The sequence below is a fragment of the Balaenoptera musculus genome, chromosome 10 (assembly GCF_009873245.2).
Source record: "Balaenoptera musculus isolate JJ_BM4_2016_0621 chromosome 10, mBalMus1.pri.v3, whole genome shotgun sequence".
Taxonomy (NCBI): Eukaryota; Metazoa; Chordata; class Mammalia; order Artiodactyla; family Balaenopteridae; genus Balaenoptera; species Balaenoptera musculus.
The window spans coordinates 56,529,870-56,542,312 of record NC_045794.1 but is presented as its reverse complement, the minus strand read 5'-3'; the positions used below and the strand labels follow the sequence as shown (position 1 = coordinate 56,542,312).

General features: G+C 40.4%; 1 protein-coding gene across 8 annotated transcripts in view; it reads left to right on the top strand.

Annotated features, from left to right (window-relative positions):
• Positions 1 to 217: 217 nt before the first annotated feature.
• BEST3 (bestrophin 3) overlaps positions 218 to 12,443 on the top strand; it is a 48,070-nt gene continuing 35,844 nt past the window's right edge. For 5 of the 8 annotated variants that reach the window (XR_005021438.1, XM_036865083.1, XM_036865078.1 and 2 more), the window contains exons 1-4: positions 236 to 304; positions 1,900 to 2,074; positions 5,526 to 5,620; positions 6,085 to 6,318. Coding sequence is in view for 7 of the 8 variants with exons in the window: in XM_036865083.1 (XP_036720978.1) it covers positions 1,923 to 2,074; positions 5,526 to 5,620; positions 6,085 to 6,318 (481 nt within the window). In the remaining variant the exon portion in view is untranslated. The other 3 variants (XM_036865080.1, XM_036865082.1, XM_036865079.1) reach the window with 3 other exon arrangements.

Below are 12,443 nucleotides of genomic sequence, written 5' to 3'. Positions count from 1 at the left end.
AAAATGAAAACAACACTTAGGTGACCCAAGCTCCTTCACGTTACCTCCGACTTCTCATTCAAAGTGGTGCTTTGGGCGACAGGTGGAGTTATAATTATAAATTAGAAAAAAGCCACATCAGCAGCTGTTGCTCCTGTTTGTTCCCGGCTATCACTGTCACCAGCGGACAAATTGGCATAAACAGTTCTCCAGACTCCGCATGAGTGAAGGGTGAGCCGAGAGTACAACACCGACCCGAAGGCACCTCTGCAGGGGGAGCCTGGAGATTGTCTTTCCTGTCGGAGACTCCAAACCAAACAAATAGGTTAGTACACAGAGTATACCTATGCATTTTACCTCTGACCTCTACTCGATGTGATCTTGGTTTTTCTGACAGAGCTGTAACAGAAGGGTGAAGTGTTAAAGGAAAGAGAGTTATTTAAGGACTGTTATTCAAAAGTCCAGTGCCCGTGAGAACAAATTATGAAATGGGCTTAATTTATTATGCTCCTCTCCCAATTTTGGCTGTATCCACATTAGACAAAGAGACAAAGTGAAGATGGAAAAATGAAACTGCTTTTGTGGCCTGAGTCCCAACCTTTCGTAATGATACTTACTTTTGCCAAAAAAAGCTCTGGTTTCTTTGTTAAAATCAGTAGTTGAAGCCTTAGGTTGGTGATTAGAAAAAAAAAATACTGATCCAGAATATAGTTCCAGAGTTTCTTTTCTTTTTTTTTTTTAGGGAAACTAGGCAAATGAGAATTGGATTTTTTCTCTACCTCTGAATAAAGACAGAAAATGTCCTTGTTTATGATAAAATGTGTGCTGTAGGCTACTTTGTATAAGAAATCTGCTATAGGATTTATTACTTATGTCTAGTACAGTTCTACCTAAAAACTCGATCATTTCAGTCTAAGTAGCTCTGACTCCTCATAGATCCTTTTGAAAGCAAAAGGTTTCAAAGAAATTTCATTTTCTCTGTGTATGCTTTGTGTTAGAAAGCTGTGGAGCAGGATTTTCAAACAAAGATTAGCTTTGGGGCATCTTCTCAAAACCTGAATGTTTAGTGTCTTGGTGAAGAGCAGTGGAATTCCAGAGAATCCACTGAAAACTAGGCTTTGGGGCCCAGTTCTCATCCCACCCACATCCATGGAACAGTCCAGGTGGAAAGAGTCCTAAATAATGGCCTCATTTTTTCAGCTCCCAACGGAAGGTGTCCCATCCCTAAGCATTTTATTTGGGACTTTTCAATGGGAAAATGCACCTTACTTAGTATCACTGTGGCCCGACGTTTTGTCTGCCTTGTGAAGTGCACAGAGTGCTATGCACTCAGAGCTCCACTAGAGAGACAATTAAATTAAAACAACCAAAAGTAACCCATCAATTAAATTCCCACAAGGGGCTGGCTTCTCCTGATTTCTAAGATAGCCATACCTTTCTTTTAGGAAATTTAAGGGTGAAATAAATACCTCTTTACACATTTTAGCAAATAAAGCCCCAAACAATAAGTTTGACCACTGCTTTTGAAAAGGTCAATTAATATAGCATATCAATACCTTAAATCTTCCCATGGATTCAGAAAATATATGATAGATCATAATACACCATATCTCATATATCTCGTTTAGTCATTCAAATATTTATTGAGTAATGGCTATATAATCTCAAAATATTTAGAAAGGAAGGCAAGCTTAAGATTTCTAATATTTCTTTTTCCAGACACTCCTTTCTTCCCCTTTTCTACTAAAAGATTTAGCACTGAGTTGGTGGTTATCTCCAAGTTCCAAATTGTTCAAGCTGAGAAAGGCAAAAAGTAGAGATGGTTGATTGGTTGCTGGTTAGGGTTTCTTTTGAGATACAGATTTACGCTCTGTCTTAAACATTGCTTTTTACTTGTGTGTTGTCTTCTTGCTCTTCTAGAAAAAAAAGAAAAACTATCCAAGATGACTGTCACTTACTCCAGTAAAGTAGCAAATGCGACTTTTTTTGGATTTCATAGGTTACTCCTCAAGTGGAGAGGCAGCATCTACAAACTACTATACAGGGAATTTATTGTTTTTGCTGTACTTTACACAGCAATAAGTTTTATGTACAGGTACTTTCCTTTGCATGTGTCCTTAAATGGCCATTAGATAGCATATATGAATACAGTCTCAAAAATCCAAGCCCTTTGGCTGCCGCTGACTTTTGCATTATGTAACCTCCTCCTTTGCATGATCCTCTGTTGCCTACTTCTCCCCAGGACTGGGTATTTTAATCCACACCTAACCATTTTTAGGATGTTAGATAGACTCTAACCGTCATGTTCAGGTGGCTCTCATTCCAGCCCCACTTTAATTGGTCATGATGAGGTATTAGTTGTGCTTCAAGAATTTTGCTATAGGCATAAAATGAAAGATTTATACCTAGAACCTCACTAAGTGATGATTTTGAATGGCAAAGTCCACAGACAAATAATTATTTGTGCTTCTCTGAACTATGTTATTCATAGTTTGAGTTTCTGATTTGACAGCTTGCAGCGACTACCTACATAATTAACATGTTCGTGAATAGTGTGTATCAGGCAACTTTCCTTCTTCTTTCCTGGAATGACGAAATCTTATCCAAGTTGGTGCCCCCAACCTTACCAATATCTCAATTAAAGAAAAGGCCTGAAAACTAATTTATTTTCTTTATATCTTCTGAGTTCAGAGCACATTATATTCATAAAAGATGTTTATTCTTTATAACCTCACAACCTTTGCCTGTCAGATTGACAGGAAATTTGAGCAACATCATGTCCAAGAAATACTTTTATAACTAAAAATTATAATCTTAATAAAATTTTATCAGTATTATAAAAGGGACGCTTTGTTAGTTTTTTAAATTAATATTGATTGCATATATTTCTTCCCTGGGGAAAGTTAAAACTTAAAATAGAAAGCTAAAGGTTTTTGAGGCTGTATTTCCACCTTTTCTGTGTTCATCAGTTTGTTATTTTTCTTCTGCATACAATGGACAAATTTGTGAATCATTGTTTTCACCTACATTCTTCCTTGCGGTGACAGGACACCATGTGAAGAAGAGGGACGTTAATTTGGCTAGCTGATAATGACCAAAAGTAGAATAGGAAGAGTTACTTTGCTACATATCAAAACTACAGTTCCAAACAAATGTATATATTGGTATACATTTTGGCAAAATATCTTTACAAGGAAAGTTTTATTAAAAACCTCTAATAATTTTTCAGATTTGTCTTCTAAATACGGTATTATTTTGATGATTTATTTATGTGTCACCTACTCCTTCAGAATATGAAATGGTGGAAGACACATGACGTTTCAGGATAATTGTCTCATTAGTTTATTTTTACTAACGTGAATTTATTGCTGCTACTGCCTCTTAGAATAGAATAGCTCTTAGAACAGTTGCATCGTAGCCAGAAACGCTCCATGGGGCCTTAACTTTGACTCCAATATCTTATTTATACCCCACAAAATTGTATGCACATATGTTTTCTAAAGACCAAAGAGTGCTTACATTTATAACAATAATCATTAGTTCAAGCCATTTTTCATTTTTTAAAGTTCAAATGTAAAAGTTTGTTAAAATAGACCCTTATATGTTGATCAAAGCTCTACCAAGAACTACAGGTTGAATCTGTCGAGAAAGTCAGACATACCTGTAGACAAATACAGACATAGTTTCATTCTCATGTCTACTAATGATGCTAAGTTTTTTAATCCTGTTATAAGCAAATAGTTATACCTAGCAAAAAAATCATAAGACAGAACCAGAATTCACTAGTTTGATTATATCTCTTTTTATTTTGGGATGGATTTGACAAAATACCCACTGTGGTACTTTCTAGCTAGTAAAATTTCTATGTGTCTATCAGCTAAATATTTTTTCCTTTGGCCAACTATTAATAGTAACAACCACTTTATTATTGATTAAGTGTGACACCATATGCTAAGTGGTTTTATATATCATATATTCTTTAATCCTCATAACATTCCTGATACATATCAATAGGTATTAATTATCCCCATTTACAAATGAGAAAACTGAGACTCAGAGAGATTTAAAAATATGCTCCAAATCCAAATCTGTAAGTGGCAGATCTGGGATTCAAACCTGGCTCTGTTAAACCCTACGGTCTGTGCTCTCCGCATTTAAATTCTCTCTGATCATTTTTATTTGAGTACCAGAAACCATTCTGGCTGTAACTTGTCATCAGCATGACCTTGATAGTCCTGTCCACCAGGTGATGCCTCTCTTGTCAGCTTTTCTTGATTTCAGAATTTCTGACACCTCTTCCAAGCTGAGGCAGGAACTCCAAACCCACCCTGCACCCACACACCTCCTTGGTCAGCACCAGCTCCCAGGTCTTCATCTGCAGTCTGATCGGTGGCTCACTGTCACCTCATTATCCCTCTGCGTCCTTCTTCAAAGCTCTACTGACCCAAATAGGCCTCTGACTCGTGCTATGATGAGTGTTTCCAAGGGATTCCTTCCTCCCTTGGAAAAGCTGCATTCATTCATTTATTCAAATTCATCTGTGTTTTCTTTCTGGATTTTGATCATTATTATTAACCTGCCTTGAGATAGTTCTTCTGATTCTGAATCTCCTCCTTGCAACATAAATACCAATAATAGCTTCATTAAATGGATTTATGCTTAACAATACCAGAAAATGGGTTTGTGTCAGAGCCATAATATAAATTTTTATATTTATACTATAGAAATAAAAACCCACCAAACATAATTATAAAAATTTCACTACTAATTGTTAAATCTGTGTTGTTTTAAATGTATATTTTTAATTTTTTTATTTTGAAAATTTTTTTAAAGATTTTATTTTTTTTGATGTGGACCATTTTTAAAGTCTTTATTGAATTTGTTACAATGTTGCTTCTGTTTTATGTTTTGGTGTTTTGGCCCCAAGGCATGTGGGATCTTAGCTCCCCGACCAGGGATCGAACCCATACCCCATGCATTACAAGGCAAAATCTCAACCACTGGACCGCCAGGGAAGTCCCCTAAATAACTGTAGGCTTTAAAATAAACAGTTATAACATCCTTCGAAGTACAACATGTATAATCAAGAATGTACTAAGTAGCATATTCATGAAAAGTAAGATCAGGATGTCGAATCCAGGGTTATTATTCAATAATTACTTAATAAGTGTAATCCACTTAAAGTACTCTTTTTAGTACATATGATGAATAACTGGAAAATGGACTCTTTTATGAAGTATTTTGCTCTAAATCCAATGCATTAATTACATAAAAATTTTAAAATATGAAGTATTTAAAACTAAAATGGTTACTATGTCCCTCTGTGTAATGACCAACATTTATATACTAAAAACGTTAGTACTTAAAACATTCAGCAGTTAAAAAGGTTTTGAGATACATCAGCTTAGGTAGAAAAGAAAAAGCTATTGCTCCTTAAAAAAAAAACTGAGGTTATTTTCGCTTAATTGTTTGCACTGAATGTCACTTGCAAAGCAGGTGCAGAAGTATAATATCATAAAGGGCTGTGCATTTTATTTTTGCTCCAGATTGTTACTTACAGGAGCCCAAAAACGTTACTTTGAAAAATTATCAATTTACTGTGACAGATATGCTGAACAAATTCCAGTAACCTTTGTGCTTGGTAAGTATAGGTCACACGCAGAATGCAGCCACACAGCTGTCTCCGTTAGGATGACACCAATGACTCTGCATGGGAGTGTTTCCAAGCTGAGAGGCATGCCTGAAAAGTCACTGCTTGCAATAAAACCAGAATCATCCATAAGGTTTACCTCCAAGGCTGCTTTCGCTAAATTAACAACCAACAAGTTTGAGGTAACAATCTGCTCTTGGACAATCCAGCTTTCTTTTCACTAACTCTCCATTTTTGCCGTCAATATTTGAGTTCTAATACCCACTTACTGGGTGCTATAGCATTGCGAGGCACAAATTACATCTTTTTTTCTGGAGGGCAAAATCATCAGATATGGATAACAACCTATTTTTTACACCCCGATCCCTAAAGAAACTAAAATTCTGCTAAAAGCATCAGTATCAACAATATGTCTACAGTAAGAAATTGCATTACAATTTCCTGTTATTCTACAGGGTTTTATGTTACTCTGGTGGTGAACCGATGGTGGAACCAGTTTGTGAATCTGCCCTGGCCAGACAGGCTGATGTTTCTCATCTCCAGCAGTGTTCATGGAAGTGACGAGCACGGGCGCCTGCTCCGGAGGACACTGATGCGCTACGTCAACCTCACGTCCCTGCTCATCTTCCGCTCGGTGAGCACGGCTGTGTACAAAAGGTTTCCGACGATGGACCATGTGGTTGAAGCAGGTATTGGAAATGACTTTTCCTTCCATGGGGCTCCTCTTGACCTCGATCAGAACTTTCAAAGTTCCTTTGAAAATGCCTTTTATTTATTCATTCATTCAAGAAACATTTACTGATTACCTATCATGTGCCAGCAACAGTCTTAAGAGGTAAAAATGAATAAGTCATGGTTCCTGCCCTCAAGAAGTTTACTTGAGGGGCAGAGCAAAGGAAACAGCAGACAGTCAACCTCAAATTAAGTTGCAAACAGTCACATGGTCCATAATATAATAATTGTCATATTTATTCAAACCTTCTGTAATATCACCTTACATTTTCTAGCACTTTACAGTTTATGCACTTTCATAAATATTATTTCATATGGACCTCAAAAAAACCATGAGAGATTCAGAGAGGTTATGATCTTTCCTGGATCACATAGCTCATTAGTGGGAGAGCCAAAATTTCAATTCAGGCTCAGAACTCCTAACTTAATCCTTCCCCCCGCACCTACCAAACACAGCAGATTCTGGTAGGAACCAGAAATGCGGCTTTTCATCTAGGCAGAACCTGAGAGGTGGCAGTAAAAGGCTGCTTTAGTGGGGGTCTGTTGTCTCTCCTATTCCTCAGAGTAGATGCAGTTTTGTACCTGGGCTTCTGGACACAGGATGCTGAGAACAAATCACGTTTGAAGAATGGTTCTCTTTGGTGTGTTAATACTTAGCAAAGAAGCTGTTAAACCAGCCTTCAAGGGGATGAGGATTAAATGAGATCATTGTTGGCACGTACAGAATAAAAATGGGTTTTTGTGCTGGGTTGTCTTTGATCCATCTGAGAGTATGCTGGAATGTATAAATGAATATATAGTAGATACAGGAACCATGAGATGATTCTGCCTTTATATTGGGTACAGTCTCAAATTAGGTTGCTTTATTCAGTCTCCTTTTCTGAAATGTCCTTGAAAATATATATATATATTTAAGAGTAGCATGTTTTGTTTGTTTTTGGAGGTTTGGGGGCTTTTGTTTGATTTGGTTTTGTCTTCTCAGATGGCGACATAGATAGTGACTAAGAACACAGAGTAAGAGTTCAAATCCGTCTCTATCGCTTACCGGCTACATGACCTTCTCTGAGTTACTTTACCTTTCTAATGCTTCAGTTCCCTCATCCATAGAGTGAGTTTAGAGTGATTTATAATACCTTTTACCTCATATACCTCATAGGCTTGTTGTGATGATTAAATAAGTTAATATTTGCAGTGCCTAGAGCAGTACCTGGCACATGGTGTGACATGAGTTCTTGTTATTAATAATGAAATTATCTAGTACAACAGCATAACATAGCCCTTTGGTCACTTTAGAAGACTCATTTGATATGACATCCTAGGTCTTCTTGATCCCCTATGACCACGAGACTGTGAAAGGTAAGGTGGAAATAAGGAAGGAGGAGTGTAGAGGCCATTGTTAGGGCTACAGAGCAAGATGTGAGAAAGTAATGGGGAGCAAGGAGTCGGTTACAGATTCAGATGAAGGGTACAAAGGGCTTGGCAAATGTACAGGTATATTATGATGTAAAACCAGTCGGAACTTAAAAAACAATTAACTGCCACCCTTCCTCCAAATTTAAAAGTGGAATACTGCATCAGAATGACCAAGTTTAAAATGCCACTTGATAACTTATTTTTCTTACCCTAATGTCTAAAGGATCAAATGTGATAAGCATTTCGACCTCTAAAAAAAGTCCTAAAAACAAACGAGAAACGTTTGGCCCATTCCAAATGGCTGAGTGACAGCTAAAGTTTACTTGGATGAATAAAGGTGACATTTCTGTTAGTCCTGACACATCCTTGGAAAGAAGAAAGCGCATTCTGACAGGAATCGGACTCCAGGCCCAATTCTCAGAGCGAATCTATCCTCTCAGCGTCACCTTCATATTAAAAGCACATGGGGTGGCTGGTGACAGAGAGGCGTTTAGGGCCTCTGGTTAGACGTGAGCTCAACGAGGCCTGAGTTGTGCTCAGGTCTGAGGGGCAAGTAGAAACGGCGAGATGCATGGGAGAATGATCTGAGTTCATTTCCTTTAGGTGCACTTTTCATAATACCGACACTCACTCCCTATCAAACTTACACAAACACCGGTCAGTACTTGCATCGACACTTTCCCCCTTGCCAAGGCATTTGGAACACTCGAATACTTCTCTCTCCCCTACCACCAGTACCCCCAACCATTCCAAGGGCATAGGGGAATCATTTGCTCCTTGATGTGCATTTACACGAGTATATCTCAAGGTGTGATCCACAAACCCATGGGCCCTTTACATCTTGAATAACTTGAGTTGTTTATTTAAAATGCATACTCCTGGGACTCCCCTGGTGGTGCAGTGGTTAAGAATCCGCCTGCCAATGCAGGGGACGCGGGTTCGAGCCCTGGTCCGGGAAGATCCCACATGCCGTGGAGCAACTAAGGCCATGGGCCGCAACTACTGAGCCTGCACTCTGGAGCCCGCGAGCCACAACCACTGAAGCCCAAGTGCCTAGAGCCTAAGCCACCACAATGAGAAGCCAACGCACCGCAACAAAGAGTACCCCCACTCACCACAACTAGAGAAAGCCCGTGCACAGCAATGAAGACCCAACGCAGCCAAAAATAAATAAATAAATAAATAAAATTTATTTTAAAAAAAATAAATAAATAAAAAGTAAAATAAAATAAAATGCATACTCCTGAGCCCCACGTCAGACCTACTGAATCAGAACCATTGTATGTAAGGCCTGGAAAACCTGCATTTAAACATGCTCTTATGTTGCTCTTTTTATACACTGAAGTTTGAGAAGTAAGGAGCCTTTTCTGGGATGCTCATTTTTTTAACCCTTTTTCTCACCCCTGGGGTAAAAGGCTTTGGCATTCGCCAAATAATTCATTACTAATAACAAAACGGCAATAGTTAAGAAAAGGGTGAATTCAAGGTTTCGATCATGCTGGAGGCTCCAGAAGTGCTCTGGATGGTAGCCTCTGAGCAGTCTGCTCAGAGACTACCATCTAGGGGACCTGAACCTGGTCCTGCCTGGACACAACGAGCATCATTCTCACTTCAAGTTTTTGGTCAGCTTTTGTGCCGCGTCTGAAGGAGGAAGAGTACTGAGGGCGACAGGAGGGGGCTGAAGCCTTGGCAGGCGCCCTCTGGGGCCATCACTGATGATTGCAGTGTAAAGGTCTCTACTACTTTCTTTCACCCCCAAGTGTTTTCTCGAAAGGCAGAAGAAGGGGTAGTGGACCAGCATGTGCCCACAGGAACGCAAGGTTTGCATGCTAGGTGGTGGGACAAAGGTTCTGAGCCACTGCCTTCCAAGCTGGGGGACACGCTTCCCAGGCAGGGTCCTTCCTGGTCTGCCTCACGGCCACCCGCATGGATGGGCACAGACTCTCTGTCGGCTGGCCGCACAGACTTACCAGACTTCCTGCTCCCCAACAGAGAAGGCCAACTCAGTCTGCACGTGGGGTCAGTTTCCAAGCTCTCCCAACTGGGTGCGTGTCTCCACCTCTCTCTGTCTGTCCTTGGCCTGTGCCAACGTTTCTGGGAAGAACAGGAAGTTCAGGGATGGCGGAAAATGTTTGGCAGGTGCCCTGAGCCCAGAGCCAGGGCACCTGCTCTGCCTGAGGGCAGAGAGGGCTGGTAGTAAAGCACAGGGGCCCCAAAAGTGTAGGGGCAAAGGCAGGAGGCAATGCTGAGGGCGCAAAAAAACCTCTTGTCAGGTGACTCCCTACATAAACCCACCTGTCAGGGAAAGTACATGTGCTCAAACTTCAGTGCACTTTAGATAGTGTTAAAAAATCAATACTGCTAAAAACGCAGACCCGAAGACATCACCCCCAGAGATTCTGATTCAGTAGGTCTAGGCTGGGGTCCAGGAATGAGTGTATTTAACAAGCCCCTGGAGACTTTGAGGAAGGGGGTCCCTGGATCACACTCTGAGAAACAGGGGGCTTTAAGGCAATGCGAGTTTCCCTCCAAACTCTTTGTATTGCTTCAGGGAGGGTCCCTGTCACAAAGATTCACGACTAGCAGGAGAAAAAGAGTGAGAGGACGGAGAGAATGAAGATCAGCATCTCCTTCTGAAGCATCTGGCAATTGCTTGACTATAGCTGGTGAGCTAGGTCACTTACCCGCCGGTCCCTGACATTCCTTGCTGTTAAGCTGGACACTCAAGTTACATTATTCTGGGAAATACATACGCTTTGATGTTACAGGTTACATTTCTCAAATTAAAAATTAAAATTTCTTTACTTATGCTCCCATGAAAATAGAAATGTAACAACTGAATGCAAAATAATGTCTATTATGCTGGAAATTCCCTGAACTGGTCTGTTATCAAACAGTTACTTCGCAGAGGAGCTGTAACCCAGGAGTCTCTGTTATTTTCCCTCTTGGCTACAAGCCTGCCCTGGAAAATTCCAGTCGTTTCAATCACCTGCCTTGGAAGATGTCACTCATTCTAAGTCAAGTCACGTGCACAATTCCAGATCTTTGCCAATTTAAGTGAAGGCCTTAATTGGGTGCTTACAGTTATGGTATGAGACTGAATCAAAACATTTTATCTGGGGTTTCACAGTGATCAGGAGAGAAAACATTTCCCTTCAAAATTCTTCACCAGAAGCACAAAAAAAGGAAATGGGAAATTACATGCATTCCTCTAAAAGAAACGTTACTAAATCTGTTACTAAATCTGTCATGCTTTTGCTCATTTAACAAAGATTTACTGAGTGTATACGGTACGCTAGGCATTGTGCTGAGCACTGGAGCACAGCTGAAAGCGAGGTCCCTGTCCTCGAGCATCAGTAAAGATTACTACAAATGTTTTCTTCTATGAATCATTTTCAGAGACAAGCACAAATATATTTACAGCTGAACTTCACATCACTCCATTGCATTTCTATTTCTCTAAAATAGTTTCCTTCTGTGCTTGGTAGCCTGTAAGAGTGGTTAAAAGACAGTAAAATTTAAGGAAAGGACACTGTTTTGTTTACTTAAAGGCCTGGAATCTTAACATGAAGTTCCTTGAGCTTCTGCCCTGACGAGAGAAGCCTGTGGAGACCCCATCAGGATTCTTAGTGACATACAGTTAACAGGCATAAATACAACTGAACGAGCTCCCAATTGTCAAGTGACTGTTGAGATAAAAGTTCTAACTTTAGATGCACTGGCTGGAAGGCTAGCCCCACATTTAGATCATTTAATCTGTAATCTTCTCTCGTTAAGTAAAATCGAATGCATTTTGTATAATATTGACTTTCTGCCCTGTGATCTGCTGTTCACGTTTTTCCTGATGCATTCTGTGCTGCTGGGGTTCCCTGGTCTCTGAAATCTCCCACTGCTCTGTGTTACAGGAGAGATGATCAAGGGGATGGTGGTATTCATGGCTGTGCCAGTTTTTCCTCTGTTGGCTGAACTTTTACAGGCTGAGTCAGTTACCCCTATAGTCTCACGTGATGAGCCCAGAACAGACTGAATGTTGTCTTGTGAGTGCAACTTGACTCACCCATGCACACTGGCTCTTCATGGGAGAGAAAGTACACACCTCCTTGAATTAGTGCCGTGGATGGGCAGTCTCAGCCCAATGTTTGAAGGTTCACCACAGCTCTGTTTTAGGAGTTAAATCATGGCTCGCCAATCAATGCTTCTCAAAGGATGATCGTAGACCACCACATTCATCGAATTATCAAGGGTGCTTATTTAAATTGCAGGTTCCCAGACAGCCTATGAAATTTGAATCTCTGGGGCTTGAGACCCAGAAATCCACTTCTTCTTTTTTTTTTAATTTATTTATTTATTTTTGGCTGTGTTGGGTCTTCGTTTCTGTGCGAGGGCTTTCTCTAGTTGTGGCAAGCGGGGGCCACTCTTCATCGCCGTGCGCGGGCCTCTCACTATCGCGGCCTCTCTTGTTGCGGAGCACAAGCTCCAGACGCGCAGGCTCAGCAGTTGTGGCTCACGGGCCTAGTTGCTCCGCGGCATGTGGGATCTTCCCAGACCAGGGCTCGAACCCGTGTCCCCTGCATTAGCAGGCAGATTCTCAACCACTGCGCCACCAGGGAAGCCCCCAGAAATCCACTTCTAAACAGGCTCCCCAGAATCACTATGTTTGAGCCAGAAC